Source organism: Mytilus trossulus, chromosome 8 (genome assembly GCF_036588685.1).
Source record: "Mytilus trossulus isolate FHL-02 chromosome 8, PNRI_Mtr1.1.1.hap1, whole genome shotgun sequence".
NCBI classification, from domain to species: Eukaryota; Metazoa; Mollusca; class Bivalvia; order Mytilida; family Mytilidae; genus Mytilus; species Mytilus trossulus.
This window is the reverse complement of record NC_086380.1, coordinates 29,061,199-29,082,100: the sequence shown is the minus strand read 5'-3', so window position 1 is coordinate 29,082,100 and position 20,902 is coordinate 29,061,199. Positions and strand designations below refer to the sequence as shown.

The 20,902-nt window shown below is 32.3% G+C and overlaps 1 protein-coding gene across 3 annotated transcripts; it reads left to right on the top strand.

The window, feature by feature from the left end:
• The first annotated feature begins 1,148 nt into the window (after positions 1-1,148).
• LOC134680777 (zinc finger protein 845-like) lies at positions 1,149-19,470 on the top strand. Of its 3 annotated transcripts, none has more exons than XM_063540007.1 (3): positions 1,149-1,204; positions 5,247-6,279; positions 17,154-19,470. In XM_063540007.1, exons 2-3 carry the CDS (start codon positions 5,257-5,259, stop codon positions 19,023-19,025), a joined length of 2,895 nt encoding a protein of 964 aa, XP_063396077.1. In that variant the 5' UTR covers positions 1,149-1,204; positions 5,247-5,256; the 3' UTR covers positions 19,026-19,470. The 3 variants fall into 3 exon arrangements, with proteins under 3 accessions (XP_063396077.1, XP_063396076.1, XP_063396079.1); XM_063540006.1 differs by having other exon boundaries at positions 1,165-1,282; XM_063540009.1 differs by lacking the exon at positions 17,154-19,470 and adding an exon at positions 9,831-11,807 and having other exon boundaries at positions 1,165-1,282.
• Positions 19,471-20,902: the final 1,432 nt, after the last annotated feature.

Sequence of the window (20,902 nt, the reverse complement as noted above, 5' to 3'; positions counted from 1 at the left end):
CGCCTCCGGGTGCGGGAATTTCTCGCTACATTGAAGACCTGTTTGTGACCTTCTGTTGTTGTTTTTTCTGTGGTCGGGCTGTGGTCTCTTTGACACATTCCCCATTTCCATTCTCAATTTTATCCTAGTATCGAACCCTGTGGTACGCCTTTATGGATGTCAGTCCAACCACTCAGAACATTGTATTTTTATAGTTCGTTCTTATGTTGTACTGTAATATACCACTGTCCCAGGTTAGGAGGAGGGTTGGGATCCCGCTTACATGTTTAACCCCGCCCCCCCCCCCCTTTTGGTAAAAAAATGGTTGCTTATATAGAGAATCACTGAAGCGTGACCGGAGAGGGCCCCCTCTTAGGCAGTCAGTGGGCCCCATTTATCATGTGAAAATTTCTGGATTCGCCAGTGATCTGCTCCAATTTTGTCTGCTACTGTGGAGAAAAAATTATTAAAAATATTTGAAACTTCATTTGAACAATTTACAATTTTGTCAATTTCTCATAATATTTTTTTTGCTCTCCATAGTTCCCCTTTTTTGAGAAAGATAGTTTATTTTTAAAATTTCTCCCAATTTTTGTCACTCCGGTTTTATATATATTGTGAATAAAGCATTTGTTTCTATTTATGGCTCCTCATGAACCTGAAAGATTTTTATTCTATCTGATTTGAAATAATATAGTAAATGCCAAGTTGAAAATGAGTCTATAATCATAGTGTACTTTGTACCAGCACTCTTTATGAAATAATATTGATCAATAATAATACCTGTGTAAAAAAAAACACCAGGAAATTGGTAGTCTTTGTATTGTAACAAGATGGTTTGCTAATTTACTTACGTTTTGCCGGAGACGTATTCCGCATATAAATATAGGAAAATATCATGAATATGGTAGGAATGTACATGTACAAAACAAGGGGCAATCATTCTTATTATTTATACAAAGAGAACAACTTTGTTGCAATAGTGAATATGAGTAAATAAATCTGAAAAGATTTCTTTGAATATGTCATATACGCGATTTTTGAAATGAATATGTTTAAAATGGACATGAATAAAATTAATTAACGTCCGTTGTTATTTTGTTATGCAGTTTTTTTTTTGGGTCTATTTGTACGCCTAATTGATTCTATGAAGATACAGACTTCATAAGTGACGATGTCTGTACACCGGAAACTTAAGATGAAAGCAAAAGACCAAAAAATCGAGGTAGCGTCATGTCTGACCAACACAATTTATTAACTATCGTTTTGACAGTTTATACATGCTAAAACTATATAGTAAAGGGTTAGTATAGAAAAGCATTAGCTTTGAACTTGCGTTATTGTTTTATTCTACAGACAGTGTCTACGAGACCCCATATGCGGGGATTCAGTGCACAGGACAAAACAAACAAAAAATAGGCTTGCAAGACATCATAATTATTTGGATTAGGGCTGGGGTAGTACAAATAATAGGAAGGCGTCCCAGAAAAAGAATAGCCTTGCCTTAGGTAGGCGTCCCAGAAATAAAATAAAATAGCAAGTGCCAGATGTCATAATTATTTGGACTAGGGCAGGGGTACTGTCAACTGATTTGTTTTCATCTAAGACCCTAGTCCAAATAATTATGACGTCTTGAAAGGCTATTATAATTTTTTTCTTTGACGCCTTACATCGATGTAAGGCGTCAAAGATAAAAATTATAATAGCCTTTCAAGACAACATAATTATTTGGACTACTAAGACCCATGGCAAGATGTTATCGAGTTTGTTCACCCTGATTACCGGCTAGAAATTTACCACCATCCACATTAGTAAGAAATGTAAATGGTTGCTAGATAAAAATGGTTTTGCATTGCAATAAGTCAATCGAATATATTCCAGGTGTTGGGGTCTTCATACAGTTTAAACAGGTTTATTTTTAGTAGATGTGTTTAAAATTTTGAAAAAAATACAAAATTCCAATTTGTGACAAAACCTTGAATTTCCTACTCAAATAAGTGATTTGAAAATCAGTTATTTGACTAGTTATAGAACTTAAATAAAAGTTTGTTGCTTAGTTCATGTAGTTATCACGTTGATTCTGTTAACTTACTGTTTTATATACGTCTTGGAATATTAAAACTGAGGGAATGTGACAACATTAATTTTCGTCGTCTCAACAAATACTTTGTTAAGGCGTCAAAGATAAAAATTATAATAGCCTTTCAAGACAACATAATTATTTGGACTACTAAGACCCATGGCAAGATGTTATCGAGTTTGTTCACCCTGATTACCGGCTAGAAATTTACCACCATCCACATTAGTAAGAAATGTAAATGGTTGCTAGATAAAAATGGTTTTGCATTGCAATAAGTCAATCGAATATATTCCAGGTGTTGGGGTCTTCATACAGTTTAAACAGGTTTATTTTTAGTAGATGTGTTTAAAATTTTGAAAAAAATACAAAATTCCAATTTGTGACAAAACCTTGAATTTCCTACTCAAATAAGTGATTTGAAAATCAGTTATTTGACTAGTTATAGAACTTAAATAAAAGTTTGTTGCTTAGTTCATGTAGTTATCACGTTGATTCTGTTAACTTACTGTTTTATATACGTCTTGGAATATTAAAACTGAGGGAATGTGACAACATTAATTTTCGTCGTCTCAACAAATACTTTGTTATGCTGAGGACAACACATATGCTTTGCAAATTTTGAAAGCGTCCCATGTGGGAAATAGTCAGTTAGTCCTTGGGTTATTCAAAAGCAAGGCGTGAACATATAAACGAGACCACAGCAAAAGCCTCCAGATCTTTTGGATTCCTATGTAGGAACCTCAGGAGTTTTCCTCAGGAAGTTAAAAGCCAAGCCGACACAACTTTAGTGAGGCCTGTCCTCATGCATGTCAGTGCTATATGGGATCCCTACCATCAACAGCAAATCATGTTAAATTTTTCATATTAAATGGACAAATATGGCAGGATTTTGACCTCAAAAACTAGTCGGTGTCAAGGACTTATATAGACGTCCCTGTCGGTGTACAGACTTACCTGTGCAGTTTGAAAAGTTTTAAGGCCTGGCATCCACCATGTCCACTAGATATATATAAAATTAAAAATGCAATATGCATATCAGAATGATGATATATAGCTTAATGGACTTTGATGGGCATTTTTTTGCCTTCATGCAGAAGCTTTAAAAATAAACAAATACCTGAATTGCATTTGATACTGTCGACTCAGTTACTACCTTAATCTAATCAAAATGACCAATACATGTAGATGTGTAGATGTGTAGATCTATATCTGTTGTCTCTGCCAATCAAGAAAAATCAATACAATCATGACAATACAAACCTGTTTTTACCTGAGAAGGAGCATCTCAAAGTGTATCCCAACTTTGTTAATTTTTACACATTCTGCATGAAGGGAAAAAATGCTCATCAAAATCAAAAAACTATTTTATCTTTCTGGTTTGCAACTAGAGATAAGCCATTTTGTACATATGTACCAACATGACCAAAGTATGCAAGGGGAAACCTTGTGCAAAGCATTATTATTTTCTGTTTTATTGCATTTAATAGAAAAAGTGGACTTTGAGACAAAACAAAACCAAGATTTTTTTAGAAAATCAACAGCCTTTAATACTGAGATTTTTGTTATAAGATTTCAAACATAGATTACTCACTTACTTTTCTATGATGTGGTAGTGTTTATTTTTTACAAAAAGGTTGTAAACAATCTTTAAGTTCCAAAAAACCTGGTATGATTGGCTAACGTTGAGTGCCCCCGAAAATATATTTATATTTGTATTCAGCAATAACTAAATTAATACTCTTGTTTTAAGGAAAGATAGCACTACATGCAAAAATCCTCTATCTACATGTATCAATCAGGGGTACTACTTCATGTACTTATACAAGTAATTTTTATTTACTTGAAGAAGTAAATAAAAATATACATTCATAAGTAAATTATAATGTTTACATAATCTCCCCTTAGTTTTTCGCAAAATATTCTTATTCTCATAAATAAAATTTACAATCCCACCAAAATTCTCAAGTTTTGAGATGTAAATTCATGCCTTTAACAATTTTTTCTAGGTTAGCTCATAATTTTTGGATTAGCGTACAATCATGACAATGTTTCATCTCATTAATTCAACAAAGAAACTGATTGCACAAAGATCTTAAAAGTACAAAATGAAGTATTTGCCGAAAGCCTTCAAATCTTGCTCCTTCATTGTCCTTTGGGGCTTGTAAAAAGTAAAATCACAAAAATACTGAAATCAATTCAGAAAGTCCATAATCAAATGGCAAAATCAAATAACAAAACGCATCAAAAACAAATGGACAAGAACTGTCATATTTCTGAATTTGTACAGGCAATTTCAAATGTAGAAAATGGTGGATTAAACCTGGTTCTATAGCGCTAATTCTCTCACTTTATTGACAGTCTCACTTTATTGACAGTCTCATTTAATTCCGTTATATTTTCATTAATGCGTTAAATACACAGACACAAAAAATAAATGAAAATGTAAATCACCAGTGTTCTAAAGATAAAAGACAAATAGGATTTTCATTGTCCATGAAATTACACTTAAAAATGATTAGTAAAAACATCTGCAATGGGCAGACAAATCAAAATTCTATTAGAGCAACGGCATCCTGGGAATTTTAGAAATGATAGTAAAATGAATTTTTCACATACAAGTAAAAAAATCTGAAATTCTAAGGGACATAACTAAATCAATTTTTTTACCTTTACATTTATAGAAGTAAATATTTTTCACTTGTATAAATATCCTACAAATTTACTTATAAATATAATATAATTTATGTATATATATTATATATTTTTTACTAAAAGTTAATAAAAATTTGTGTGCAAGTAGTACCCCTGACTGCCAATCAAGTACCAAATTGCCAAATATGAGAGTACAATGGGAAAGAATGAGGATTTATTATAAAATTTCCATATATATGTTTAACATTGAATCAACAAAAGGTACAATTTGTACATCATCCTTAAAACACTTTGAATTCTTCTCAATTCATGCCATATAAATTATAATACATATAGTGATTGCCATTAGTTATTAAAATGAAACAGAAATAAGTCAAAAGCAAAGTGACAATTAATTTGACCAGATTGTGAGTTAACTAGCATCATGAGTATAGTCTGAATGATGTTTTCTGTTTAAATTGTATAGAATAATATAACATGTTACATACAGATTAACCTGATTATTAATGATTTATCATAATGTATTTTCAAATAGGTGCTGAAACATGGAAGGCAGCTTTACCATTCCTAGTCATGCAGAGGACCTGACAAAATGTATGTATGAACTACAGCAGGATGGGACATTCTGTGATGCAGGCCTCGAATGTAAAGATGGTGTCATATTTGTTCATAAACTTGTTCTTATGGCATGTAGAAGTCCATATTTAAGGAATCAATTGATGTGTGAAAGTCAAGGTGAAAGAGTTTATGTCAATCTAAAGAATTATTCATTAAAAACAGTTTGCCGTTTGGTGCAGACCCTATATACAGGACAGTTAAATATTTCCCAAGAGAATGAAGAAGATTTTAGACATTTGTGTGAGACAATAGAGCTTGACAATATAAAATCTGCTGCTGAAAACTTTATTCAGCAAGATCAAATTATTTATGAGGTCGAAAGCATAAACCAATTTTGTGCTGTTCAAGTTGAAAAGAAAGTATTAGAATCCCAGGATGGGATCATAGCACTGGTGGCATCTGTCAATCATGGACAAGATGACAACTTAGTTGACAGTACAAGCACTGTTGATAGTTTAGAGGATCTCAACAATGAAATCAGTGATGTAAAAGTTGATGGTGATACGGTTAAAAGAAATCAAGATTTAGAAGGAGAAAGGGAGACCAATATATCTTTGGATCCACCCACCATGGCCACAGGAAGAGAAACCAGAAGCAACAAAAGAAGAAAAATTTTCCATAATGAGAACCCTTCACAAGCAAAAGACAATGCCACCTCAGCTAACGTGGCAGAAATATTGACCATTGCAAAACAATTGTCTGGAATAGACGAAGCCCAGCCATCTAAATCTGCTTCTTCTTGTCTAGATCCAACTAAATCCAGTTTATGTTCTCTATGTACAAAAGAATTTGTCTATAAAGGGGAAAATGTAACAGATCCAGGCAAACCAGTTTGTACAGAATGTATGGTTTTATTTAGTGGAGAAACCAATGATGACCAAGAGATGGGAATTAAGTCAGACCCAACACAAAGTGACAACAGTGAAGATGGTGGAGGAGACAGCAAAAAGGTACTAGTGATAATAAACTTCTTTATATACAATTTTACATGTTTTAATACGACAAAAAACTGTGTTCTTACAATGCTCTCATGTCATTCATGTCGTTGTCTGAAGACAAATATGGTTTCCCAATAATAACGTTAGTTAAAGTGAATGGGTCTCTATTTAAAGTAACCAGCAGATTCTTGCAATAAAATAAGTTATCAGTTTGGTCTATCATCATGTTCACAGGAAATAAATAAACTGAATGTACATGATGTATATATATTGTAAGATAATTCTACAGAAGGAAATCTAAAAACAAAAAAATGATAAAAGTTGCCATGGTTATTGGAAGTGATATGCAATTAAATTAGTTCATAAATAATTTATCCACATGTAATCTATATAACATTTACATGATTTATCTGATATATCTGTTAATCAATTAATTATAGGTCTTTTCATGTTCTGAATTAGTTATCATGGTAAAGGATGAAATTAAATGCTCCATCTGACACCTTAATGTCTTTGTATTGATTAGTGTAAAGTTAACAAGTCTGCAGTGTCATGACTGTCACCCACAAATCCCATGTCCTGGACTAGTATCGTTTTATTGGGACTAGTCAATCTTTTCTAAACTTTGTTTAGACCCATATACATGTAACAGTGAAATATTTTCTGCAAGCAGTAGAATTTTATTACATAATCTGAAAGATACAACCTTGAACTTTACAGGAAAAATACTCCCACTGCTGGGAAAAATCTGTAAAGAAAGTATCAGTTCATTAAGTAAAGACATTACTGTGGATGCATTCATTTTCGTGGGTTTCAATTTTTCTGGATTGCTGAAATCTGGCATTTTCGTGGATATTTGATTTCGTGGTTTTGCCAATCTCTGAATTCAAAGCCTATTGAAAATACGTTATTTGTTGAAAATTTGAATTCGTGGCTCACCTCTACCCACGAAACCCACGAAAATTGGTATCCAACGAATAAAAATGAATCCACAATATTATAGCTTTTTTTCAACTAAAATATAATTTACAGCTAAATGATAGCATCAAAGGCATAAACCTTGCTATTTTTAAGAAGCAAGTTCATTTTTTTTTCAATTTTACTTATGAACAGATATTATTTAAACCTATGTGTTTAAAATTTTTAGTAAAACTACAAAATCACAATTTGTGACTTTGAATTTGCTACTCAAACATTCAAAGAAGTGATTTAAAAATCACTTATTTCAATAATTCCCCTGACTGATACATGTGGTATATATAACACATGTTGGGCTATTTAAAAAAAAATGATGCCATTCCTTCGAATCTTTGGCAGTCTCTTGCATGTCTTGTGTGAAACTATATATATGTTATATTTTTATGTCAGATATGCATTATGGTTAGTTAGTTCTTACTACCATGACTACCAAAGATGGTAGCTGTATGTGCTATGAATAAAAAATTATGTCCAAAAAATGTCTTTCACTATTTTCTTTTTTTTTTGTGAGATTGTAAATTTAGAACTGACATCAGTCCTGAATTTCTAACATTCTTCATTTAAACAGTCTTGAAGTAACTGAAAAATATGTCAGGAGGTTAATAAAAGCATTAAAAACATATGTTTGTATTTTTGAAATGAAGAAAGCTTAAAATTGACTTAAGCAATTGGTGTGAAATTTTCTGAGGATGTAATGAGATCATATATGTTTGATTTCTTGTAATTGTTATAAAAAGGTTAAGATTTTGCAAAGACATATGAAAACTTTTGTTATAGAATATTAAAAATTGCATAAAAAATTGGTGAAATTTACGTATTTAAAAAAAAACCACCATTATATGAAGGGAAAAAAAGACAGGAAATTCAGCTAATACCTGCCTTTTTTCCTTCATATGAAGGGATTTTTTTAAATGAAGAAAGCTAATTAGTTAGTAATTAATCAGATCAGAACATAGATATGTTTATCTTTAAACAATTATCAGCCTTTTCATCTCTATATAAGTATGTATATAAGTGTTAATGACATGACCCTGTAGGGTGTTTATTTAGTAATGTGATTGTATTTCTTTTTGAATTTACCACACTGGACTAAAATGTATTTTTTTGCAAAGAATGAATTATTGAACATGTTGAAAAAATGCTAGTAAATTTTAAAATAAGGTATCCTAAAATGTGCAAATTTTGTATTCTGCCTACATATATCATGAGGTAGTGGAGAAGAAAATAAAATTGAAATTTTGCAATGACTCCAAATGGTTAGGCCTAAATTAATATATTGTTTGTTTCCCCTATCCCGACCCTGCCTAGCCAGGTGTGGATAGGTACTAGGTAGGTAGGGAAATAATTTAATTTTTCCCTAAAAGCTGAAACAATGCCGGTTGATCTGGTAAGCATGAAAATCGGAAAGGAATAAAATAATATTTGACTAAGTTTGGACAATAAAATTTTATGAGTAGGACCATTTTAGCAGGGTCCGTTGGGATTGGGGAAACAAACAAAATTTTATTTTAGGCCTTATCTGTATCTGTATATTAAAATGGATATATTTAGTCATAACACTATGAAACTACCACAAGTCTTTACTCTTATGTGTTGAAATAAGCTTAAAAAATCATATTACCCAGTAATACCTGTTTGAGGGAGTATTGCCCAGCCTTGGAAAATTGGGGTTTTCCCACCTGGGTTTTCCGGGGCGTGTAATACTTTGCCAACTCAGTGTTAATCACACGTAGGCATCATATATTTTCTTAAAGCCCCCTAACAATTGTCTTAGTGCTGTGTTACAAGAGAAATGGCAGAATATTTATTATCTTGGGACACTTGAACCGTTATGGAATAACCGTTTCACAAATGATATCGGATATGTTCCTTACGTCGTAACTACAATCCCCTTCCCTTTCATGAATGTGACCTACCGAATTAGACTATTTACAGGATTTGTAATCACATAATCAACACGACGGGTGCCACATGTGGAGCAGGATCTGCTTACCCTTCCGGAGCACCTGAGATCACACCTAGTTTTTGGTGGAGTTCGTGTTGTTTAATCTTTAGTTTTCTATGTTGTGTCGTGTGTACTATTGTTTTTCTGTTTGTCTTTTTCATTTTTAGCCTTGGCGTTGTCAGTTTGTTTTCGATTTATGAGTTTGACTATCCCTCGTCCCTCTTTTGAAATACACATAAGCATGATAAGTGAAACATCTGAATTTGAAAAAAGAATTTACATGTTTTATAATCTTAAATAATCATGTCCAGTAATGAGTTTGTATGTGCTAGACATTCTAGACTTGTCTTTATCAATCTGTCTATGGTATTTCATGCTTGAATTGTTTAAAATGGTCATTTTGTTGAAGATTTTTGTTTGTACATGTATTTAACATTGTTTAAAAATGTAAATACGTATATATACACATGTTTTAAAAAATGTGCAAGAACATGATAAAATTTGTATTTTGTAATATATGTAATAATTTAAGGTATATATGTAGTCTTAATTGTATATCCTGTATAATACATGTAGGTTTAAATAATAAAGTGCATTTGAAATTCTGAATGAAAAACAAAGAGTTTCAATCTGATTATAGGATAGTGGTGCCTTGGAAGAGGAATATTTAAAGAAGACTTGCGAAGAAGGATCACCACTTCCAGAGGAAGCTGAAAGTGAACCTTTACCATGGTTACAAGATCAGGTAGACGTTGATGGATGTGAAAAAAATGACATTTCTGACAGAAAGCTTAGATATAAGAGCCAATCAGATAAAAGAAAGACAGAAACAGGTGAGACCAATCAAGGAAAGATGTGGCATTGTAAAACGTGTGAGTTTTCAACATGTGATAAGAAGGAACATGACAGACACAGAAAACGTCACACTTATATTGAAAAAAAAAATAGAATATCTAAACTATGTAAACGTCCAAAATATTCATGTGATGAATGTAGAAATGAATATAAAACTAAAGATGGTATGATTCGTCATAAAAAAATAGCGCATTCAAATAAGCCTATATTGAGATGTTTGCTGACAGGATGCAAAACACGTTTTGTGGAAGAATCTGCCTTACAAAAACATATGGTATGGCACAATTCTCAAGGTGTTCTGAAGTGTAGAAAATGTGCAAAGGTATTTGTTCTTAAGGGTGAATTAGAAAGACACGAGGATTATTGTATCAAAAGAGTAATGTTCAGATGTGATATCTGTAATAAAGTGTATAAAGGCCAAAAAGATCTTGCAGACCATGTGAGAAAATTACATGGTAAAGTTAAAGGCTTTAAATATTGGAAATCTGTACACTTAGAACAACATGACCAAGGGCATTATTATAACGATGCAGTCACCTCCAGTGAAGCACAATTACCTAGTAAGATAGAAGGAATAAATATAAATGATGAAACAACTAAGCCTGAAGGTTATGTTGATAATGTTGCCGAATTTGTAAAAGAGATGAATTCAATAATACTCACCCAGAAGAATAAAAAAAAATTAAGCCAGACTAAAGACGTTTACAGATGTACGAAATGTGATTTTGCAACAGATGAAAAGAGAAAATATAACAGTCATAGAGGGCAACATAACTACGAAATTCGCAAGCAAAGAAGTGCAGAACCTCAAACATATACTTGTGATAAGTGTGAAAAAGAGTATAAAACTTCACTTGCTTTGAAAAGTCATACAAAAAAAGTACATACCGGTACTGTAATATTTGAATGCCCACAGAAAGGTTGTTTTAAAATTTTTACAAATCAACACTTGTTAAAGGACCATGTATTAGAGTATGGGGAATCTGGTCTATTCAAATGTGTAAAGTGTGCAAAATCATTTGTTACTAAGCATAACTTGAAGGCACATGAGGATAGCTGCACTCCTAACAGAATAGTACCACGTGAAACTGCTCCTGAAAATAGTGGTGAAATCAATGCTGGTGATGATGATAGGATGGATGAGGATGATGATGATGATGATGATGATGATGATGATGATGATGACAATGACAATGATGATGATAATGATGACGATGATGATATTGAGAATATTGTTAAAACGTTAAATAAAGCCATTAATAAGAAAAGAGTACAGAAGAAAGTTTTTAAATGTAAAAGATGTAATTTTTCAGCAAAAGATAAAAAGAATTATTCAAAGCATTTGGATCACCACAGGTATTTAGATATGAAGCACAGAACAAGTGTTTCTGTACCACAGATGTATGTTTGTAGTTATTGTGGATTGACATTCAGGTCCAAATCAGGATTGAGTAGACATGAGCTCAATTATCATTCAGACCATGTATTTAGATGCAAGGTTAAATCATGCAGATGTGTTTATAAGGAAAAACAGCAGTTAAAAGAACACACATTGAAGCATAAACATAGTGGTCTTTTGAAATGCACGAAATGTGACAAGAAATAGGGTAACGCAACATGAAGACTCCTGCATAAGGAATATGTCTACATATGATCAGGCTCAGTGCCACTTATGTGAAAAACAAAGCACGTTTGATAGTTCACATGAGGCAACATAAAGATGACATGCTCAATTGCTCTTGTGGAAAAATATTTGACAGTATAGCACATCTTAATAAGCATAAAAAATGTCATAATGATATTAGTTTATTCCATATTGTAAAAAAGACATTTGCCCAGACAATGAAAACAAATCTACTATAGTTGAAAAGGCAGAAAGCGCATCTTTAAGTTCAAGTGCAAAGTACATTTCACAAAGTACTGTACTACATTTTGTACTAAAGCAAAGCAAAACTTATCAAATAATGGAAATGTAGAGTGTGTATTTGAACCTGGTAATATCACAGACGTTCACAAATTAACATCGATTGAGAAAGATGTGTCATCAAACAGTGATACTAATTGTGGAATTTCATTAGAAAATGAACACGACAATGAGTCAGATGAGAGTAAGGAGTCCGACATGACGTCTTGCAGTGATGCGGATGCTAACATTGACACTGAATGAATCTTCCACTGGTATATGTCAAAATGAATATATAAGTGACTACGTAGTGACATTGATCAGTATTCATTATTTGTAGATGTTTTAGACCATTTAAGTATTTGACCATACGTGTATGATCATGACCATATTGGTATATTTGAATTGTTTTACATTGTCTTATCTGGGCCTTTTATAGATGACTATGCGGTATGGGCTTTGCTCATTGTTGAATGCCGTACATTGATCTATAGTTGTTAATGTTTGTGTCATTTTGGTCTTTTGTGGATAGTTGTTTCATTGGCAATCATACCACATCTTCTTTTTATATATACTCGTTTGGTTATTAAAAAGCCAGACAATACGATAATTCAGACCTTTTGATATTTTGTTCCCTTGTCTTGGGTGTATACCAGGTTATATTAAGTTTGGACAAAGTTTTGATAAAAGATTTATGAAATGTTGTAAAAGTTAAGTTACATACTCTAGTGTTAGGCCATAATAAATAATAGGTTTGTTTGCCCAAACGCTACCTACCCCGAAAAATGCCTACTCAAATTCTTTTATTGTGCTGATTTGAAGAAGTTTTTTTTTAATCAAATAGGCATGAAGACTTATACTTTAATTTCTTTTTTTGAAAAAGAAAAAAAAAATGCCTACCTACCTACCCACTGTCTCAACCTAAATATTTTTAAGTGTGGCCTAATTTGGAATGGCTATATGTTTAAATTAGCAATCAAAAATTTTAGCATTCACTTTTCATTGCTGTCTTGTAATTTTAAGCTCACTGTTTGTGTCATATATATGTTGGTGGATATGTATGTAATTAGAATCTCATTTAAATCGAATATTCGGTAAATAAAATGGTAAAATATAGTAAGTTTTGGTGGTACCTATGACAACAGTCTGCATTTATTTGCTATGAAATATTTCTAAAAGAGGGGGAAAGATGTCATATACTTCATAAAAGCTAGAAGTAAAATTTCAATCAATTGAAGTCAGTAAAACCTTTTCTGAAAATGTTTACATATATATATTTTATTAAATCAATTAAAATCATATGTCTTTCATCTCATTTTTTTAAAAAGTTGGATCAAAAACTTCGTGTAGAAAAAAGTGGCTGTAAACATCCCATTACATTAATTTCTGGATCGGTCGGTAGCTAATAAGAATGTAAAGAGAGTCACAGAAAATATGTCATAAAAGATGTAAAAAAATATTGATGTCCTTTTAAACTGTCTTTGAAGGCTAAATTAGTACTTAACTGTCATGACTGTTTAAAAATTATTTTTTGACACAATACCTTTTATATTTGAATATTCCTCTTGGAACAAAATGCGAAACCAAATTCCTAATTGTGTATCGGCACCTATACCCATAATGGGGTGGATAGATGGAAGGATAAACGGTTAAAACAATATGCCTCAACTTTCAAACAAAATCTCAATTGCTTGCTAGGGCATCTTCTTTTATTAGTAATTCCTAGTTTATTTTTATACACCCGTTTACAGGACGTTTTATGGTATACCGTTGACCGTCTATTCGTCGGTCGTCAACTTGTTGGACAATAATCTATAAATATTTTAATCAACACATACAACATGCATGAAACTTTGGTGAATTGTTTATGCTTATATCTATTAACATGAAATCCCTTTCGATGTTTGTAATTTTTAAATACTACGTTTCGGAGTTACTAGGTTTTATTAATAAAAAACGGATTTTCCAATGTTCGATAAATAAATGAAAAATGAAAAATGCTGTCTGCAGTTCTGATGAAACTTTGGTGAATTGTTTATATCTGTAGGTGTAAGCTCCCTTTAGAATTTTATAAATTTTTGACGTTACATGTCTTAGTTCTGGTGTTTTATTCATTAATAAAGAGTGATTTTCCATTTTGGACAATAAATCAAAAATGCGTTCATCAGTTCTAATGAAACTTTGATGAATTATTTATAGCTCTTGATGCAATTTCCCTTTTGATTTTCATAATTTCAAATATGCCAGTGAGAAGAAATTGAACTTTATTTGTTTACATGTTGGTAAAAGATTAAATAAGTATTGCACAATAGCAATAACTCTTTAATTGAATGTAAATTCAATTCATATATATCATGTAATTAATTTCAACTTTTTTGACTAAATTTATTCAGAAACATATATATTATTTCAAAAAATTAACTACAATCCAAATATAGACCTGTATCAAGCTTGAATATTGTGTCAATTTTAGTCCCCAAGTGTTTCGGGTTGGAACTGCGGGTGTTTCCAGCTGCGCTCACCGAAACAGTTTATAAAATAAAGCTCGAGTTGATTTCCCTTTTCCACAAGTTATGACACCTTCTATACCAACATACTGTCTTTGGGTGACACTATTTTTCCAAAGGTAGTATGATTCCAATTATACTAAATGCCTTATTATTCAGGTATGTACTTTGTTGTAGTACTTAGTGGTGTTCGTGTTGCTTATTCTTTAGTTATCTATGTTGTGTCATTTGTACTATTGTTTGTCTGTTTGTCTTTTCCTTTTTATACGACCGCAAATTTTGAAAAAATTTTCGTCGTATATTGCTATGACGTTGGCGTCGTCGTCGTCGTCGTCGTCGTCCGAATACTTTTAGTTTTCGCACTCTAACTTTAGTAAAAGTGAATATAAATCTATAAAATTTTATCACAAGGTTTATGACCACAAAAGGAAGGTTGGTATTGATTTTGGGAGTTTTGGTCCCAACATATTAGGAATTAGGGGCCAAAAAGGGCCCAAATAAGCATTTTCTTGGTTTTCGCACTATAACTTTAGTTTAAGTTAATAGAAATCTATGAAATTTTGACACAAGGTTTATGACCACAAAAGAAAGGTTGGGATTGATTTTGGGAGTTTAGGTTTCAACAGTGTAGGAATTAGGGGCCAAAAAAGGGCCCAAATAAGCATTATTCTTGGTTTTCGCACAATAACTTTAGTTTAAGTAAATAGAAAATAATGAAATTTAAACACAATGTTTATGACTACAAAAGGAAGGTTGGTATTGATTTTGGGAGTTTAGGTCCCAACAGTTTAGGAATTAGGGGCCAAAAAGAGACCCAAATAAACATTTTCTTGGTTTTCGCACCATAACTTTAGTATAAGTAAATAGAAATCTATGAAATTTAAACACAAGGTTTATGACCATAAAAGGAAGGTTGGTAATGATTTTGGGAGTTTTGGTCCCAACAGTTTAGGAATAAGGGGCCCAAAAGGTCCAAAATTAAACTTTGTTTGATTTCATCAAAATTGAATAATTGGGGTTCTTTGATATGCCGAATCTAACTGTGTATGTAGATTTTTAACTTTTGGTCCCGTTTTCAAATTGGTCAACATTAAGGTCCAAAGGGTCCAAAATTAAACTTCGTTTGATTTTGACAAAAAATTAATCGGTTGGGTTCTTTGATATGCTGAATCTAAAAATGTACTTAGATTCTTGATTATCGGCCCAGTTTTCAAGTTGGTCCAAATCGGGTCCAAAATTAAACTTTGTTTGATTTCATCAAAAATTGAATAAATGGGGTTCTTTGATATGCCAAATCTAACTGTGTATGTGGATTCCTCATTTTTGGTCTTGTTTTCAAATTGGTCTACATTAAAGTCCAAAGGGTCCAAAATTAAACTTAGTTTGATTTTAACAAAAATTGAAATCTTGGGGTTCTTTGATATGCTGAATCCAAACATGTACTTAGATTTTTTATTATGGGCCCAGTTTTCAAGTTGGTCCAAATCAGGATCTAAAATTATTATATTAAGTTTTGTGCAATAGCAAGTCTTTTCAATTGCACAGTATTGCGCAATGGCAAGAAATATCTTATTGCAAAATATTGTGAAATAGCAATTTTGTTTTTAATTAGAGTTATCTTTCTTTGTCCAGAATAGTAAGCAAGAAATATCTAATTGAAAGTATTTTTTTTATTTGGAGTTATCTTTCTTTGTCCAGAATCAACTTAAATCTTTGTTATATATGCAATATACAATGTATATTCACTTTTTACTACCAACTGATAAATTAAAATAATCTTTACCATTCAGTGATAACAAGCAGTTTTTTTACATCTTAATATTTTATGATGTATTTAAATGAGTAGTAATTGTTGCAAACTCCATTAGAAATTTTAGTTGAGATTAGTTTTGGAAACAATTTTTTTGAGAGGAATAATATTCAACAGCATAGTGAATTGCTCTAAGAGAAAACAAAAATTTTAATTTCATTAGAACACATTCATTCTGTGTCAGAAACCTATGCTGTGTCAACTATTTAATCACAATCCAAATTTAAAGCTGAATCCAGCTTGAATGTTATGTCCATACTTGCCTCAACCGTTCAGGGTTCAACTTCTGCGGTCGTATAAAGCTACGCCCTGCGGAGCATCTGGTTATTAAGCCATGTTATCAGTTTATTTTCGATTTATGAGTTTGACTGTCCCTCTGGTATCTTTCGGCCATCTTTTATAGGAAGGACAATTGTTAAAAGATAAAATGTTGAATTAAGATAGTTGACTGATAACTCCACTGACTGTTTATTGAGCGTATTTCTTAACAATGCATTAACCGCTTTTAAGAATTCATTGTTATTTAAATTGAAAAAAAACAATCGTTGAAAGATGGACTGAAGATACCGAAGAGTCATTCAAACTCTAGATCGAAAATAGACTGACAACGCCATAGCTAAGAAAGAAAAAAAACCCAGACAAACAAAAGAATAACACAAGACACAACATAAAAGTTAAAGACTAAGCAACATGAACACCACCAAAAAATGGGGGTGATCGTAGGTGCTCAGGAATGGTAAGTAAATCTTGCGCCATATGTGACACCCGTCTTATTGCTCATGTTATTACAATTCCGGTAAAAAGTTAATTTCTAAAACGTAAGCTCTGCAGGTATTAATTGAATTTGAAATTCTAAATGAAAAACAAAGAATTTCAATCTGCTTATAGGATAGTGTTGATTTGGAGGAATGTTTCAAGAAGACTTGTGAAGAAAGATCGCCACTTCCAGATATTAGTTCCTTAGAGGAAGATGACTGTGATCCATTACAATGGTTACAAGAACAGATAGAAGTTGATGGATGTGAAACAAATGAAATCTCTGACAGAAAGCTTAGAAATAAGAGCCAATCAGAAAAAGGAGAGAAGGGATCAGGTGAGACCAATCAAGAAAAGGTGTGGCATTGTAAAAAGTGTGAATTTTCAACAGGTGATAAGAAGGAACATAAGAGACACTATAAACGTCACCAGTACATCGAACGAAAACTCAGAATGTCTAACTTATGTAAGCCTCCAAAATATTCATGTGATGAATGTGGAAATGAATATAAAACAGAAAATGGGTTGGTTATACATAGAAAATTAGCACATTCGGATAAGCCTATATTGAGATGTGTACTTAAAGGGTGTAAATCACGTTTTGTAGAAGAATCTGCTCTACAAAAACATTTGTTATGGCACAAATCACAAGGTGTCCTGAAATGTAGGAAATGTGCACAGGTATTTGTACAAAAGGGTGCACTGAAAAGACACGAGGATTATTGTGTCAAAAGATTAAGGTTTCAATGTGACATTTGTAAAAAAGTATATAAAGCCCAAAGAAATCTTTCTGAACACATGAGTAAAATTCATTGTGAGGAGGGTAAAGGCTTCAATTATAGGGAATCTTTACAATTTAGTAATAATATCAACAGTGCGACTTATGGAGTTGATCAGAATAAAGGCGCAAGTTTAACAGTCGGGAATATATGTTTAGAAACCACGATGGAAGAGTTTAATTCTGATAATGTTGAGGAATTTATTGAAGGGATGAATTCAATTTTATTCGCCCAACAGAATGAAAAAAAATCAAGACAGACTCAAGACGTTTATCGTTGTTTACATTGTGAGTTCTCAACAGAAGATAAGACACAGTATACTAAACATAGAAAACACCATGATTACTTAAAACTAAAGCAAAAGCAAAAGAGTGCAGAACCACAACCTCGTTCCTGTGATAAATGTGAAACAGATCATAAAACTACGCTTGCCTCGAAAGTTCATACGGAAAAAGTACATTCTTTGGTATTTGAATGCCCCGAGAAAGGTTGTTTTAAATGCTTTCCGGATGAACACCAGTTAAACGAACATTTATTAAATCATGAAGAAATTATTTTAATAAAATGTGGGAAGTGTGAAAAATCCTTTGATTCAGAACATGATTTGAACAAACATGATGCTATCTGCATTCCTATAAAAACAGTACAATGTGATACTGCTTCCAAAAACGATGAAACAGGTAATGGTGAAGTTGATAATGATGACATAGATGGTAATGATGATGATAATGATGGTGGTGGGGGTGATGATATTGAGGTTATTGTTAAAACGTTGAATAAGGCTATTGATAAGCAAAAGAAGTCGAAGGTTCATAAATGTCAGAAATGTAATTTTTCAACAAAAGATTCTAAGGAGAATGAAAGGCATAGACGCCGCCATCGTTATTTAAAAGACATGGAAACACAGAAACACAATTGTAGATATTGTGGATTGACCTTAAGGACCATACCAGAACTGAGTAAACATGAGCTCACTTTTCATTCGGATCAATTTTATAAATGCAAGGCAAAATCCTGCACAAGTGTATTTAAGTATAAACTACAGTTAGAACAACACATGTCAAAGCATAAAAATATGGGTCTCTTGAAATGCAAGAATTGCAAAAAGAAATTTGTTTTTAAAGATAAGCTAACACCACACGAAGATAAATGCATAAGGAATATGACAGCAAACGAACACTGTCACTTATGCAAAAACAATTTGGGAGCAAATCAGGATTGTTAAGGCACATGAGGAAACATAATGATAGAGTGCGTGATTGCATTTGTGGAAGAAACATTGACAGTATTAAAAATCTTAATCAGCATAAAAAATGCCATAATGATCCTATGCTTGAACGATTTTGTGAAAAAGAGATATCCGAGGGGAGTGACGAAAGTACAGATTCAAATTCAGATGGAATGGACACATCTTAAAGTGCAAGTGCATAGTATAATTTGAAAAAGTACTACAAAAAAAGCAAAATGTACTTGAATAATGGAAATGAAGAATTGGTTATAGAACATGTTTATATCGCAGATTGTCACAATTTGACACCAATTTTGATCATGGAATGGCAACAAAATTATGAAACAAGTGAGTTAGATGTGAGAAAGGAATATAAAGGGGTTTGGTGAAAAAGGGGATACGTTGATATTGAATGATAGTGACATGCTGAACATTGGTATTGAATGATAGTGACATGCTGAACATTGGTATTGAATGAATTTATCTCTAATGTTGTAAAATGACGATATTATTTTATTTTGAGTCCCGTTTTCCAAATTGATTATATAAAGGTCAAAAGAGTCCCAAAATTCAATTTTGTTTGATTCATTAAAAATCGGGGTTTTTTTTGTCTTTGATATGCTGAATCAATTCATGAAGATTTTGGACATTGGACCATAATGTGTTGATTTATTTGTTTTAAGTTCAATAAGACCACATTCATTCTACGTCAGAAACTTATGATGTGTCAAATATTTAATCACAAAACAAATTCAGAGCTGTATCAATCTTGAATGAAGTGTCCATACTTGTCCCAATTATTGTTTTTATTCCAATTTCACGGTCCTTCGAATATGGAAAACGATAGTGCGAATCGGGTATTCGTGTACTATGGACACAATTCTTGTAGGTTATTATCTTGAATAGTATAATAGATATAGATAAACTGTAAACAGCCAAAGTGTTAAGCAAAGGAAGATTTACAAATAAGTCAACATGACCACAATTGTCAATTGACCTCATAGAGTTACAGCTCTTAAATGAAAATTTTTCATACATTTTTTATACAAAAATCTAACTAAGGGTATCTAGTTATAAAAATGTATCTGATGACCCTGGCCAGAAAGCTAGATGGCCAACATGTCTAAAAATAGAACATGGAGGTGTTGGTATGGATTATGCAGTGTTTTGGCTTATATCTTTAAAATTACAGTATTTAGATAATATATCACGTGGGGTTGAAAAAAATTAAATGGAGATCTATCCGGCTAAAAAATTTCAGAAGCATCAGACAACCCATTGTTATGTTTCTCCACCATTAGGCCACACCAATTTGATTCCTTGTTCGACGGACCCGCCCGCACCTATTTTTTTCAAAACAGATTTTTTATATTTTTTTTATATTCCCGCTTCCCGCATCCGGAAATGTAATCATGTCCATTTCCCGCACCGTTTTTTGTTTTTGTTATTAATATCATAAAAAGATCTGAAACGTTTGTTTTAAAATCACAGTCTAACCTTTATATGACGATTTTAAACACATAAGCTCCCAACAACACTGTAAATATCTGTGAGAATATTTGTTTCAGCATTAAAAGCAATTTATTCCAAGTGGGAGTGCTCCGATATAAATATAACAGCGATTGCCGAAAATACCTGTAGAGAACAAAACATTGGTGTCCGTTTCTTTCCCCTGACTTTAATATATTCCCTCTCCAAAAATGTTCGTTGTTAAAATAGAGTAGAAAGAACTTCTGAAGGATTTGCCTTCAACTGCAATTATAATGTATGCTGACGGTCATTCCCGCTGCAGGTTTGTGCACCTGTCCTGATTGATTCAGAGACCTGTCGTTTAGCAGTTATCGTTTGTTGATGTGGCTCATTGGTATTTTCCC

Coding starts and splice junctions, on each gene's coding strand:
- LOC134680777 (XM_063540007.1), top strand. CDS start 5,257: ATGGAAGGCAGCTTTACCATTCCTAGTCATGCAGAGGACCTGACAAAA. Junction 6,280..17,153: donor GTGGAGGAGACAGCAAAAAG/GTACTAGTGATA, acceptor ATCTGCTTATAG/GATAGTGTTGATTTGGAGGA.